The 16,185-nt window shown below is 39.0% G+C and overlaps 1 protein-coding gene across 2 annotated transcripts; it reads left to right on the top strand.

Moving 5' to 3' along the window:
* The first annotated feature begins 156 nt into the window (after positions 1–156).
* On the top strand, positions 157–14,822 carry mlxip (MLX interacting protein). 2 transcript variants are annotated; one of them, XM_028578468.1, is made up of 17 exons: positions 157–745; positions 4,601–4,707; positions 5,304–5,389; positions 5,577–5,666; positions 5,797–5,838; positions 6,292–6,463; positions 6,642–6,731; positions 6,904–6,998; positions 8,016–8,598; positions 9,325–9,431; positions 9,697–9,808; positions 9,891–10,006; positions 10,944–11,051; positions 11,201–11,328; positions 11,435–11,558; positions 12,645–12,774; positions 13,773–14,822. In XM_028578468.1, exons 1-17 carry the CDS (start codon positions 423–425, stop codon positions 13,898–13,900), a joined length of 2,541 nt encoding a protein of 846 aa, XP_028434269.1. In that variant the 5' UTR covers positions 157–422; the 3' UTR covers positions 13,901–14,822. The 2 variants fall into 2 exon arrangements, with proteins under 2 accessions (XP_028434269.1, XP_028434268.1); XM_028578467.1 differs by having other exon boundaries at positions 6,223–6,463.
* Positions 14,823–16,185: the final 1,363 nt, after the last annotated feature.

Raw genomic sequence — 16,185 nt, 5'->3', positions numbered from 1 at the left:
ACATTTCCAGTACAATTGTTTAATTAAACGCTCTAAAAACGGGCAGGACTGTTCTTTCGCTTCAGGTTTATTTTGAGTTCTTCGGTGGGTGGGGCTCTGACTCCGACCAATCAGAAACGTTTTAACACAGGAACTTCCTGCTCCGGACAGCGATCCCTGCAAGCTGTTTTTTGTCAGCTGGTGGCTGCGACTCCCAGCTACGTCAACTATCTAGCAAGACAACAACAAGTTAACTTGAGCCAACAGCGAGCTTTAAAAATGAGTATACAGAGGGCTCGACCTCCACTGCACGAATTTAAAGAACTTTAACTAAGAGTCAGCCTTAACCGCGTCATCCAGCGTTGGCAAGCCTCATGAAAAAGAGAGTTGTATTGTCCTAGCTTGCTAGCTAACGTTAGCTATTTGTCTTGTGAGTTACCGACATGGCTACTAGAGAGATGTCTTTACGGCAGACATACCGTCACCCACCGGCGAGCATAAAGCAGGAGCAGGATGACGACTCGGACGTGGAGGAAACTCACCTGGGGCTGAGGAGGTCAGACGGGCTGGAGTCTCAGATCATTCACAGCGGACACTTTATGGTGTCCTCGCCTCATTGCGAGCACCCTCCGAAAAAAGGCTACGACTTCGATACTGTCAACAAGCAGACCTGTCAGACCTATCATTTTGGCAAGGCGAGCATGTCGCACCTCTCCATAGACGCTTCCCTCACCAAACTCTTTGAGTGCATGACTCTTGCGTACAGGTATGTTATAACACATCTCAGCACCATGTAGGCCTATTCATTTCACTGTAGCTCTTCACCAAGTTCATGTTATAAGCTCTCTTCAATCCTGGGAAAAGTCAGGAATGGGACATATTGGAAATTGCAGTCACGAGTCTACTCTTCATGTAACTTCCTGATTGACCACTCATGATTGTGGTAAAGGAAGTACTCCGACCCTTCACTTAAATAAAAGAATCAATACCACAGAGTCAAACATACTCCATAAGAAGTAAAACTCCTGCACTCAAAATTCTACTCAAGTAAGAGTACAAATGTATTGCCATCAAAATGAAAAAAAGCAGATGCAAGATACAGTGGCACTGTGTGTGTGTGTGTGTGTGTGTGTGTGTGTGTGTGTGTGTGTGTATATATATATATATATATATATATATATATATATATATATATATATATATATATATATATAGTACAGGCCAAAAGTTTGGACACACCTTCTCATTCAATGTGTTTCTTTATTTGCATGACTATTTACATTGTAGATTTTCACTGAAGGCATCAAAACTATGAATGAACACATATGGAATTATGTACTTAACAAAAAAGTGTGAAATAACTGAAAACATGTCTTATATTTTAGATTATTCAAAGGAGCCACCCTTTGCTTTTTTTGATAACTCTGCAAACCCTTGGTGTTCTCTCAATGAGCTTCATGAGGTAGTCACCTGAAATGGTTTTCACTTCACAGGTGTGCCTTGTCAGGGTTAATTAGTGGAATTTGTTCCCTTATTAATTAAAAAGCAGAGAGTGGCTACTTTGAAGAATCTAAAATATAAGACATGAATTCAGTTATTTCACACTTTTTTGTTAAGTACATAATTCCATATGTGTTCATTCATAGTTTTGATGCCTTCGGTGAGAATCTACAATGTAAATAGTCATGAAAATAAAAAGGAAACACATTGAATGAGAAGGTGTGTCCAAACTTTTGGCCTGTACTGTACTTGTTACTTTCCACCACTGGTTTAGTGTGGTACTCCATATCAACATTATGAGCACTGAGGACAGGGCCAGAGGAACTCAGATCACACTCTCAAAGCTCTTAAAAAGAGATATCTTTGTTCTAACTTAGAGTTGAATGATTTAAATAAGTAATCAGGAATAACTGTAATCTTTCATTGGTATTGGGCCAAAAGTAGTCTATAAAATGTTACAAATACTTAAGAATTACCCTCAAGAGAGGGGCCCAAATCAGTGCCCTCAAATATATTTACTTTAGTCTGACAAACAGCATAAAAAGTATTCCCCATGGCAAATTAGCTCAGTAACGTAGCTAGCTACAGGAAGCCAACAATACTTTGCTTGGCTAGCATTTGTTTTAAATAACCTTAGCAGTTGGCTAACGTTAAATGCTAACTTACACAGCTTTACTAGTCAGTAACTTAACACAAAAAAAAAACAAATGTCTAGTAACCATGCTTGCAAAGTAGATTACAGACAATATATATGATCAATACTTACACTTTATTAATCTTGTAGGAATCCGCTGTGTAGAGTGGTTTGTGTGTCCTCCAAAGTCTCTAACGTTAGCTGCACTGAAACGTCAGGGCAGGCAGGCACTGAGCTGTCACTCAAACGTACTCCAAAAACTCATTAGCCAATGGGGACCCAGAATTGCAAAAAAGGAGAAAGCTGGGAGTGCAACTGCAAACGTGAGGAAGAGAGAAAAAGACTGATCATTGAGAAAGAATCAGAGGGAACTGTAAACAAAAGGACATATTATCAAACCAATAAAAGACCAATAGTTTACGACTACATAAATGTTTTGTTTGCAAATTTTAAGTTATACCTTTTGAGGTGACTATTTTTTTGCTTGAGTTAGTGTTTTTTGTTTGATACTTGAGAAGTTTTGCTTGGAATTAAAGGCACAAAAATAATCCCATAAAAACACAAACAAAGACAAAATCCAGTGAAGACAGTGAATGTTGATAAGTTTATAGGCTTCACACAATGTAATGTAGTGTAATTGTTCCGATACAAACTAAAAGGAGCAAATGAAAGTTGGGTTTAAATGCAGTTGATGTTAACAAGATATTAAGAGGTGAGTTATAAAGAAAATGCTGGGTTATCCATGGTTCTCTGTTTACTGTAGAGTTGGTGCAGAGCCAGCTGCTCAGAAGATTCCCTCTGACTTGGCAAATGGCACTAACTTGGATACAACAGTTTGACTATTTATAGACCAGGAAAGCACTACTACCAGTTGCTGTTCTGCAAACAGACAAATTAAGAGTATTTATCAACCCCAGAGAGCCTTTACTCACAACAAGAGCATTGGTCGATCTGCAAAGTTTTCCCCTATAATAACAGGAAAAGACTGGACAGGAAGCACAGACTGCAACAGGAGAGGAAGGATGGAAATAGGGTGACACGTATAGTTCTAATTCCTTTTATAAATACAAATAATTGAGTTCTTTTGATTGTAAATTTACATTTGTGAGTGTGGAATTTGGCGAGGAGATTTAATAAGGAAAAGTTCACTAACGTATTTGTCACTATAATCATAGCATTCAAATACAGTAAATGATATAGTAACAAGCTAAATCCAAGAAAATGTTGTCAACTATAAAATTATCATTCCACAGTATATGTGTAAATTTACAAGACCAAAATTATTATTATATAAATCATTCTGTCTCTATGATTCTCTTCTGTCCTGTTGAAACATACACTTTAGTCGTGTCATTTGACATTTTTAAAAGTTGGTGAAGATTACTGCTATAGTGCACTAGTATAATTACGCTCAGATGTTAAACTTCATATCAGCATTCTTTGAGGCCACAAAGTTTCTGTTCACTTTTTTTTATTAATGCCTGTTTGATTAAGAACAAACATTTTCGAAATTGTTAACGGACTGTCCACGGCTCCAGTAATCGCTCTGCTGTAACCATTAATTTCACATACTGCAGCCAAAACAGTGCACACTGATGAATTCCTCCGATGTCGCCTTGTTTCACATTTAATAGCGCACGTGTGTCTCCTCTCTGGTCATTAGCCTCCTTATCTCTATATCACACTTGTAACTATAATTTTAACCTACGCTTGACTTTGGCAGATTCCATCTTGTTTGTTTTGCTTGCTTTATCGCTTAAAGTATTTTCAGTACACTGCCAGTGTAGGTAAAGGTAACCCGTTTTTTTTTTTTTTTTTTTTTAATAAATTGTACACTCAGATTCTCAGTGTAGAGTTTAGCTTTTTTACTGTTCCTGTGACGACAAAAAAAACAAACTTTCTGTCAGTAATGACCTAATTGATTTCAAAATGTACTTTTTTTGTCATTTGTTAAATAGACATGTTCCAGGGCCTAGTGTATGTAATGTGGCTCCTATTGGCATTAGTCCCTCAGTGAAACGTAAGTCAGTCATCAGAAATGTAACTCCTCTCACCAAACAGAGCTCTCCTAACTTTTACTGAGTGATGGACACTGACTCAGTGTTACAGCGAGTAAGGGTCACTTTTTGGTTTTAAGACTTCTGTTCATTGTCAAGCGTCAGTATTGATGTGTAAAGACAACATTTCTTCCTGCTGGTGTTGGGCAAAGTTGAGCAGAATAGATGTATAATAAAAATATCAGTTAAGGTGTTGTGTTATTGTGGGGTAGAAGATAAATTGGGCCTTTTTAAAAAATCTATGGGATTAGTTTATCTTCTACAAGCAAGAATATCAGGGCTTCTTCTGCTGCTAACACAAAGGACAGCACTGTGATCTTTGAGGGCTGAGATATTGTACGAGTGAAGCCATCATATTTGTTTCATAGAATGTCTTGTGTTTCTAATCACTTGAGATATTATTTCACTGTTAATTTCCTTGTATTTTCAGTGGTAAGTTGGTATCTCCCAAATGGAAGAACTTCAAAGGTCTAAAACTGCTTTGGAGGGACAAGATCCGCCTCAACAACGCCATATGGAGAGCCTGGTATATGCAGTGTAAGAGTTCCTCTTTCATTTGGTATCCATAGAGTTTAGTATTTAGTTTAAAGTGACTTGAATTAATCAAGCTGTAGCACGTGAGGATTTGGTTCAAGAATCTATTGTCAGAAATAGTGGGGAGGACACTCCTTCATAAATCAGATTTTTTATATCGACAGATCTACATTTCAGCACGTTGCCCTTTTCATCACCAGGGTTTATTTTTCCTCTCGGTTTATGTGTGTATATTTATTAGAACCTACACTTAAAAGACTCGCAACATTATCTGTAAAATAATTGTCTATTACAGTATGAAACTAGATTCTGCTTTTCATGATTTCAAGATAAATATTTGTGCTGTCTTTGCAACTTGCTGCAGTATTATCGATTTGTTTACATGCCATGAGCAGTTTTGTGACTGACTCATTCATGTCTCAAAAATAAACACAAAATGAGTCAAGCTTTTCATGAGCCATGGGTTAAGGCTGAGCTATGATTTTTTTAAGTTTTTCATTTATTTCTTATTGTATTGTAAATTTAATTCACCAGTATGAAAAAAGGAACTGTGCATTTCAACTGAGGGTGACTTTGAGGTTGTTTTTTCTACCCTGCAGATGTGGAGAAAAGGGAAAATCCTGTTTGTCACTTTGCAACCCCTCTCGATGGAAGTATGGACTTGGATGTCCAACGTCCTGCAGAGGTAAAGACAGAAAGATTTGATCATTATGTGGTCGGCAATAGTGACTTTGTGTTGTTTCTTGTCACGGAAATCCTCTCAAACACTTACAAATAATTTGGTTTTATGTTTCCCTTGTCACTTCCTTTCTTTGTGCTTTGTGTTTGTTTTGGACTTTGGTTTATTTCCCATCGCCCTCTTTCTTTTGCAGGGTAGTACCACAGAGGGGAAATGCTGGAAAAGAAGAATTGAAATCGTCATAAGAGAATATCACAAGTGGAGAACATACTTTAAAAAAAGGGTATTGTGTTCAGTTTTTTATATATGTAGTGTAATAGTTCAGGGGGATACTGTGTATTTCATTATATGTATCATGTTTGTTTGATTGGTCATAAAACAATATTTATCAAATGTGGCGCTCACTTTTATAGTTGCAGAAGCACAAGGATGACGACCTCTCGAGCTTGCTTAAGGTATGCAAAACTGCATCATGCACCAAAGTGCTATACTAACATGAACATTACTATCAGCATCTGTTCAACCAGATGTTGATACGGTATTAATGTAATGAACCCATACAAACCCAGTCACCCTCACATTATTATATACGTTTTAATATATCATCTTTTACTAGGTAAACATTCTTTGGACTGGTTTCACCTAACTTAGCTTGTAACTTGCTGACAGACACAAAATAAATCCATATATATGTAAGGGGATTCATTTTTTTAAGACTAGTGAAGCGTGGAGACAAAGCGTTGTTTATTAGTTTAGTGCCATCCCATGTTTGTTGTACTCAACACTGCATGCTTGTGTGTCATTAACTGGCTTGGTGGTTGCCTTTTGAACACTCAAAGGGACCAGAGGAGCAGTTATCGCTGTTTGGGGAAGTCTCTCCAGACATGCTCCGTGTCTCCTTTTACCAGGATGAAGAGGCCGCTGCACGCCGTGTGCATCATAGGCTTAATGAAACCCATGCCCCTATGGAGATGGACCCCCTGTTTGACATGGATGTTCTGATGTCTGAGTTTTCAGACACGTTGTTCTCTACGTTGGCCTCGCACCAGCACATAGCCTGGCCTAATCCAAGGGAGATTGGTGAGAAAATCCATTTTATGAATATAGTAGAGACATCTAATTATATTTTTAGTATCTTCCTAATCACTCAATACGTGATTTAATAATTGGTTTGATACTTTGGTATTTCATTCACTGTTGGCACTACTGTCATGTCTTCCCCCTACTCTCCCTACCGCGGCCTCTTTGCTTTACACAGCTCATGCAGGGAACGCAGACATGATCCAACCAGGACTCATTCCTTTACAACCCAACCTAGACTTCATGGACTCCTTTGATCCCCTGCAAGGTAGGCTCACCACCCATAGCTGCAGGAGTACTGCACACACACTAATAGTGCACACTTTACAGGAATCAAGCGCACATGTTCTAGTAACTCTGCTAAAGCAGTTGGCTTAGCCTAACACAAAAAGTAGAGTGGTTTTACTAACCTCTAGCTAACATAGAGACTCTTGTTCCAGACTTATTTCACAGCCTCCGTCCGCCCGTCTTCCACTCTGTTTTACCCACTGCATCATCTGTCACCCCTCTACCCAGCAGCAGCTCTCAGTCACAGGTAAACACCATCCCAAGGCACAGTCCCCTAACACTCACACACCACCATGATTAGAGTTTGTTCAAGGATTGTTGTTTTTCCTAGATTTAAGACTTGGTTTTTGGTCAGTTTTTACCATCTTTCTGTCTTAATGTAGTTCCACAAAAAAGCTATGTAACATAATAATATTACTAATTATAATACTATTATAATATTACTTTATTTACAAGGCACTTTTCATACATGACTTGCTCATCAAACTGCTTAACATTAAACTTTTAGTCTTTTGGCAAAATGTGGCAAAAATATTTAGCTTCTCTTTCATGCTGTCATTCTCCTTGAAACTTTATTTGGCCTTATTTTCTGTTAGGTCTATAAACGCAGCCTTACCACAGGTCCTTGTCCGACTTTTAGGTACAGAAAGACAACAGTAACTATCTGAGAGCTGTACCAAAAGGTATATTTTGACAGCATGTTGGTGTAGTTAAGGGCATGTTCATCTTCAATTCACTGGAATCCAGGGGAGGGACTTTAACCCCTCTCTTATTTCCAGTTGAAACATTGGCTTAAAATACTTAAAAATATATGTATTTTGCATCTGCCTGGGTAAATAGAAAGACAGATATAAATGCAGCTAGTTTGACAGATATGGGTCAACAATTCTGCCACAGTCTCTTGTCTCTACCCTGCCCTCATTAAAAAGTGACATTAGGAAAAGAAGTGTTTTTTCTTTAGTGCAAGTTGGTTGCAGTTGTGAAAATTAAGCTGCAGTGTCAATATTGAGCAGCCAGAAAATCAATTATGCATTAATATATGAATGAATAATGAATCCACTTCTGACACTGTCATTGCTGACAAATGAATAATAATATAAAAGGTTTAGCGTGTGTTGTAAGACGGCTCTTTTACTATCATAATCTTTTAGACAATTTTACAGCTAATATAAACTTAGAACATAGAATTGCATCTCTTCTGTTTCATATTTCACTGGAAGAAATTAATGCGTTTGTTCCTTTTTCCTATGTCATCCCTTGCCAGGCCCAGTTAATGTCCTCCATGCTCACAAGCAACCACATCTCCCCTCCTGGGCCCCTGCCCACCCCCTCTCCCATGGCCAGTCAAACCAGCCAAACAGGTGGCGGCGGCGGCGGCGGCGGCGGCGGCGGTGGTGATGGTGGTAGTAATAGTAATGCTGCCTATGTACAAAACTACATGCCTCTGTTTCCTGGGCAGGTGGCGCCCAGTGATCAAGCAGTCGTTTCCTCAGTCTCTCAGTCATTATCCCACGATCCTCTGGCACAGTGCCTTCCAGGTCAGGACATGGCCTCAGCAGCACCCATGGTTCCACTACCCTTGGACAACACCTCAGTGCTGGATGAGACAGTAGCACAGTCTGTGATTACACACACAGCCTCCTCTACTGTCACACCCAGCGATGCAGCAACCACCTTCAGCCACGCCTCAGAATATAGCTCCATATCCACACAACCTCCAGCTTCTCCTTCCCAACTCCAGCCCTTGGCTCCATTACCTGCCACTCCTGTCCAGCACCCTCAGACTTTTGCCCTGCCTCGCCCCTTTCTGTCACCTGGTTCAAACAAAAAACGCCTCATCCTCACAGGTCTGTTGTATCTGATCTCAAGATAATGATATTGGTTCTGCATTTTGAGAAATTGTGTATTTAACATTGTTGATCTGACAGTGGAGCTGTGTCACTTTAACTTAATTACCACAAGATAGCACTAAAGCCTTTGTTACTCAGTCATATTGATTTACAACAATGTTTGTAATTAATCTGAGTCAGTGTAGCTTGTACCACTGATAATGTCTTTTGACAAGCACAGAAGAAAACATCTGCTGCCAGATTTCCAATGGAACTGTATTGGTTGATAAATTGAGGAAAATAATCTCTGTAGCAAACAATTCAATTTTGTTCGGAAAAATAATCTCCACAATTTCAACATATTTTTCAGGATTTTAGAACCATAAACTGTTAGTATTCTTGATAAACTAGCTCTAATATAGTGTAAAGCTAACACAAGGCAAATCATTTCTATAACCATTGCAGTCCATGGTCGGCACCCCAACCTTTTTGCCTCAAGAGTGCCCCTTTCATTTTAGTAAAACAGCTTATCTTTGTAAAATTCACTCTCAAGATGTTTGGCCTGAAACCTATTTAGCAAGATGAAACTAGTTAAGACTATATGTTAACTACAGATTGTATTTCCTGAATAGACAGAAATAGGCAGAGGGGACCTATATGTCAAAAACTCATTTATGGATGTTTACGTATGAATGTACATAAAACAACACTGCAGTGCCTTACTGTCATTGTTCATTTTCTCAGCCCCTTTCCCAGGTCATGCCAATGCAGTAATTGTTACACCAACACCTCTAAAAGCAGATGTGGTCCATAATACTGGAGTGGTCATCACTCCTTCTCAACTTAGAGGGGTATGTTTTCATCTCTTGCGCCACAGTGGGTCTTGAAATGATTGAGTTGCCAACATAAAATTAAAAAACTGCAACATTTACATTTCATTGTTTACTTCGCTGTGATGTGTATAATTTATAATTTATCTGAAAATAAAACGTTATTAGTCTTACACTCAGGTGATTAGTTACAAAAGAGAGATTATATTTCATTTTTGTGCTTCTCGGTCTTGTACCTCCTTTTTTTTAATTTCCTGTCTATCTGCTCTCTTTTCATGTATCTCAGGCTCCTGGATTTCATGTTTTGTCTAAGACAAAGAAGTCTCCCCAGCCTATTCTCCCCAAAGGAAAGTCTTATTCTTCCAGCCGCAGGAATCAGAAAGCCTCCTCTAGTGTCGGTGAGACTTCACTCTACCCAGAAAGCACATCATGACTCCAAACCCACAACTTGCTGCAAGTTTGTTTGTTTTTTCTTTCCAGGTCACAGTCAGCCGGGATCAAGTCAAGGATCACCATGTGGGTTAGATCAAGTTCCTAGTCCCCAGTCACTGATCAGCAGCAGCAGTACACCTCTGGTAAAGAATGAACAAAATCAGGTTTGTGTGTGTTTATGTTTCTTAACATTAGGGCTGTACCGAATGTCATTTTTCTTTTACATTCAAAGTGTTTATTGAGGTTTTCGAAATGAAACTTTGAATGTCTGTCTATTGTATGACATCATCACCCTCATCACCCTGCTAGACAGCCTCATTAATTCAGGTGCGTACCTCCCTTTGTGTGCAGCAAGCGGGAGAGCAAACAGTTTTTTGACCGCAGTGAAAATGTTCTTTTTGAAAGGCTAAACGGCAACAAATAATGATTGAAGCAGAATGTTTTGTTCAATAAAAATGTTTTTGTCATTTTGAAAATGATTACACCTATCTTTTTTTCAATCAATTTTGACTTGAAATTTTTGGATCACACGAGTCAGAAACAATCCTACGCAGCAACCACTAGAATGTACAAATAGTTTACTACTGATAATATTAGTGTAGCCTAATTTTTATCTGCAACTGTGCAGAAATACAGACTTTAAACGTGCAAATGAATAGACGTGCAAAAATAAAAGAGGTGCACAGCATTCAAATGTTGATTTAGAATTTGAATGTTAACATTATGAATAAAGCTTCAAAACTATTTGAAACAGCCCTAATTAACATAAATGGTATGCTAGTGTGATCGCTACATTTTCGTGTGGATATTAATATTTGAATGATATATTGGCTTGACATGACATAGGCAATCCTTGAAATGTTTTGATTTGGGTGAAAGTTTTGATTGTTTTTTAAATAAAATGGCACTTTGTCTTAAAGCATGTCAATGAAAAGCCATGAATCCCAATGCTAAAAATGAATTAGGACAGACTAAATTTAATGCCTGGGCAAATGTATAGCCCAGTCCGTTACATCAGTAGCATTTCCCCTTTTCCTCTGTAATATATGACACAATATCTGTAAGCCTCTTTGTAATATTTCCACTGCTGTTGTGTGACAGAGCCGGAGGACAACACACATATCTGCTGAGCAAAAGAGACGATCAAACATAAACATTGGCTTTAAAACACTCTGCAACTTGGTTCCCACTCTAAAGTCACAAATAAATGTAAGTCTGTGTACCTGTGTGTCTTCATAAAACATAATGGATTCAGGACATCACTATGTTTGTGCACAGTTTTTTGCTTCATATATAGTTTCTAAATATTTCATTTGCTTTCTCCCCTTCTACCATGTTCATTATCTTTGAGCATTTAGATCAGTAATGCAGTCACATTGCAGAAGACAGTGGATCACATTGGGAAGCTCCAACAGGAGAGGCAGCAGATGCAGGAAGAGGCCAAGAGACTACGTGAGGAGATAGAAGAGCTCAACACCTCCATTAAGTATGTTGGAGCATCGTGAATACATCACTCTTCTGATATACAAGTTGCACAGACACTTAACATATTAACTTAACTGTTTCTGTCTCTTATCACTGCTTGACCACAGCTCGTGTCAGGAACAGCTTCCTGCGACAGGGGTGCCCATCAGGCGGCATCGGGTCAACCACATGCAAGAGAAGTTCAATGAATATGTAAAGGACCGCACTCTTCAGAACTGGAAGTTCTGGATTGTATCCTTCAATGAAGGTGCTCTAACACAGTTTTCTGCTTATTAATAACACAGAGTAAGCGTTTGGCTTTGATTCTGACAGAATGATTATATCCTGTGTCATGCACAGTCAAGGAAGACTTAAGAAGTAAGTGTTACACAACTTGAAATATTAAAAATCTTCCCATCACTTTTGAGGAAAACCAACCTACTGTTAGTCCTGGTTATATAGGCAGATGTCTTTAAACTTTATTCAGTGGCCACAGTTCCTAGAGGTTTTAAAATATGACAAATAACCAAACATTCACTGTGACAATTTGACCAGTCACCCTGTAGTTAAAGGTCCCATGGCACAAACATTTCACTTTATGAGGTTTTTTTAACATTAATATGTGTTCCCCCAGCCTGCCTATGGTCCCCCAGTGGCTAGAAATGGCGATAGGTGTAAACCGAGCCCTGGGTATCCTGCTCTGCCTTTTGAGAAAATGTAAACTCAGATGGGCCAATCTGGAATCTTGCTCCCTTTCTCTGCTTTGCCCGCCCAGAGAATTTGGCCCGCCCATGAGAGAGAGAGAGACATTATGGTTTGCAAACAAGCAAAGTGACAGTTGGTCAAGGCTGCAACCCCAGGCGTCTCCTCCTCAATAGCATTTAAAGCTACAGACACAGAAATGGCATGTCCTGAGGAAAGCTCATTGTGGGACTGGCTCTAGTGGTTGTAATTCTGCACCAAGGCAGAATTTTGGGAAAGAGACTTCAGATACAATATTAAGGGACCACTAAGGTCTATATAAAAGCATCCAAAAAGCAGCATGCCATGGGACCTTTAAGAAATTGCTTTGTTGTTATCTACCAAATGCAGATGCCATATATTTGTGGTCAGGGGCTCCAATTATCTCCGGAGCTATACACCTATATACAGTGTGCAATGTATCCATTATATCAAGACAGATATCAACCTCTGATTTAGTTGCATACTTTTCAGGTTAAGCAACCCACATTGAAGCATGAGTTGGTAAAAGCTACAGATTTGCATGTTAGAGGTCAGGCAGAATTGTATTTGGCTCTCTTTGTAGTATAATTGATCCTTGACCATCATCAATTCTAGTTCAGCATCATTATCAAGCCTCTCTTTGAGTCATTCAATGGGATGGTGTCAACTACAAGCAGGGCAGAGCTGTGTCAGACCACCCTGCGATGGCTCGAAAGTCACTGCTCCCTTCCAGTTCTCAGACCCAGTAAGTAAAGGACTATCTTTTTTTCTTTCTTTTTTTTTCTTCTGCATTTTAAGAAATTATATAACAAAGTAATACTGGCATTATAGAACATATATAAAAATAAAATCAAAGAAACAGAGTGGGGGGAAAAAAACAATAGAATCTGTAGTTCTGGACTTCCTTCGAGCTGCAAAGTTTTAGATTCATCACTGTGTGTAATTCAATAACTCAAAATGTTATACTTCCTATATGCCACTATCTTGTTTCAAGCAGTTATCAAGCAACCATGACAGGAAATTTGACAGCTCATCTCTTTTTCTTTTTATGATATGTGAAATTACTCCATCTTCAATGTCATGGGCGGAAACAGTGATAACACTTTCCAATAGTTATTTTCAACTCTCACTTTGTCAAAATAATACGCTTTTGTTCCTGACTAAGTCTGACTTTAGCTATGACAACTTAACAGATCTGATAATGTAAGGTGACGTCAAAAGATTTCTATCGTTAAATTTGCACTTTTAGCAGCTTGTTGGAGGCTGGGCCTGCACCACTGCAGAAAACTGTAAAGAATTAAGTAGGTTACTGCTCCAGCTTTCTATTCCATGTCTAGCGGGGTAGTCCCCTCAAATTTAATGATACAAATCTGTCAATGTCCCGCAGTCGAATCATGGGTTGTGAGTCAGTAAGTAAGACAGTTGAGTCACTGTCCTTAGCATGGCACAGTTATTATACATTCTGGAAACCTGGGAGGGTTTAATGCAGCAGTCATGGAAAATATCCTGGTAAATGACAAATTTGCCCACAGTGTCATGGACAACATTGAATGTCAAATTTTGTTGCACATTGACACGCCCAAGTTGAGGTATTGAGCTGCCAAAGCACAATCAGTTTTTAAAATTGTGAATCAAGTACATGCCCACTGTAGCACTGTGTAAAGATACATGGCACGACACCTTCGAAATGCTGTGTTTTACAGTCAGGTTATGGTTATTACATTGTGGTTTCTTGTTTTTCAGTGGTGCTGAGTACCCTTCGCCAGCTGAGCACAACCACGTCCATACTTAGTGATCCATCCCTGCTACCTGAAGAAGCCCTCCAGGCCGTCACAAACACAGACACACAGCCTTGCTCTCAGAGGAGGTGAGGTGACCCAAGAGCCACATGAACCTTTTAACAGCAATCATTAAAATGACATATCGCAAGATTACCTTATAGCCATCCAGCAAGGTCACCACGTCTTCCACAGACTTCCCTGAAAAATAAATGACATGATACTTGCAAGTTAGGACTGGCTTACTTTTACTCTGTATGTACAATGGTCATACATTTGTTCTGTTGTACATTGATTCTTGGGAATGGTGCACACAGAGTGCGCCATCTTTTGAAATTACATTTATATAGTAAAAATGTCTTTCATCATATTATATTTGAATGACCGAAACTGCTACAAACTTCTCCTGCTTTAGGTGAAGATCTTCTGAATACTTTATTGAAGGGTGGTACTGGTTGTTTGCTTTTTTTAACAACAATATATATTTAAATTACTTTCATAATGTAAAAACAACATTGTGTTAAAGGGAAATATTGAGTGATCGTTCATTTTGTGTTCTCTCTCAGGTGTAAAAGAATATGTGGATAGGATGTTTTTTTTCACAAGGAGATGAGATGAATGTGGGATTTTGTATTAAGACTAGTTGGCAGTGTAGTTTGTGCTTTTTGGAGTCTCTGAAACCTAGAAAAGGTTTCACAGCAGAATGTAGAGAATTGCCTGAAACATGGTGAAGTTGATCACCAGTGGGCTGGTCTGTGTTTAATAAGTATACAGACTGATCTCATGAAGTGGCGTATGTATGACACGCCAATTCGTATGCCATTTTGGCGTGTTATCAAGACGCATAATCGCTTTTTAGAGTGTTTATCAATGCAATTTGCCCGCCATTGACCTACATTACGAGTGAATTTTCGCCGTAGCGGGTAATATAAAGGGACGTAGGCGTAAGGAGGTTGGTTGGGGTGGTGGATGGGTAAAACATCCGTTTTTTTGTGTTACTAAAGCCTTTCCCTGTGTTCTTTTCCTAAACCCAACCTTTTTTTACACGCGTGACGTTCTTGCGATAGTACGTCACGTTCTCGTGATAACACGCAACGTGGCGACGCCACGTGGTGGGTATGTTTACACCTGCTGTATACAGCGTAGACATACACGTGGATAGCTGAAAATGCGTACAGATAACACGCCATTTGGCTTTAGGAAAGTGGCGTGTATGTTTACGCAAAGTCATGATGCCATGTTGAAGTAGAAGAAAGCTGAGACCGGTATTGTCTTTTTCATCCCTCATTTACTCAGGTGAATGTTATTTTGCCTTTAAACAATAGTGGTTTCTTTGTGGTTTTCAATCCATGCTGACCATCTTCCTTCATACTTTGCTTGCTCTGCCCATTTCCAGTAAGTTCAACTGCAAAATGTACAAGAAAGCCTTCATCTTAAAAACAGTATGTTACATACATGGGTTTCTACTGGGCAGGTCACAGCATAATGGAGCGATATTATTTACAGCCCTCATAGGGAGCATGACTGAAATAGCAGTGCAGATTTTATATGTATGCTATAAACATGTACAGTGTTACAAGATCTAAGCAAAATGCACAGTAGTGTTGTTGGGGTCTTTTTTGGTTCTTTGTTGGTCACTCAGGGCTGCGCTGGTCAGCGTAATCATTTTCTATTCAGCTATGAACAAATCAAGTCAGGGTCCTTCTGAGCAGGAAAACACGTCTGTATAAGGGTACAGGTTTCATCACATGGTATGATTTACCAATGTTGTTTTCAGCTCGTATAGTTACACTAATTGTTAATGACAGACACAGGAGAAATCAGTCTGCTGTGTGAAAAGACACAGCACACCGAAACATACCAAAAGCCATATAAAAGAGTAGTTTTTTCATTTTTTGTGTTACTGACATATTTGTCAGGGCACTCTGTTGACTGCTTGAGAATTACACACTATGCCAATTTACTATAGTCAGCGTGTCCGACGTACATCAGCCTTAAAGTCAAATAAAGTGCCCTTACTCATGATCTGTGCAGGCTGATTAGTCTGTCTTTTATTTTTTTGTTCAGCACTCCTCAGGCAGACATGGTTTTTGTGTTTTTAGTTGTTTTTTTCTGCAGAACAACTCTGTTTACTCTTTTTTACGGTAACAAATGGCACCACTGATAGTTCTTATTTGATGAATGTGCAGAATTTTGTGTGTTGTGGATTGCAGATGTCTTTCAATGGGCAGTTATACTTTTTTACAATGTAGAAGTAACATTGTAATGTACAGGCTGTAATGTACAGACGGGAAAATCAGTCAACAAAATTCAACACTTTAACAGTGATGCAAATCATGCCTACAGAGGCTTGCAAAAGTATTCATACCCCTTGAACT

The sequence above is a fragment of the Perca flavescens genome, chromosome 5, assembly GCF_004354835.1.
Source record: "Perca flavescens isolate YP-PL-M2 chromosome 5, PFLA_1.0, whole genome shotgun sequence".
Lineage (NCBI taxonomy): Eukaryota > Metazoa > Chordata > Actinopteri > Perciformes > Percidae > Perca > Perca flavescens.
This window is presented reverse-complemented; position numbering and strand designations above follow the sequence as displayed.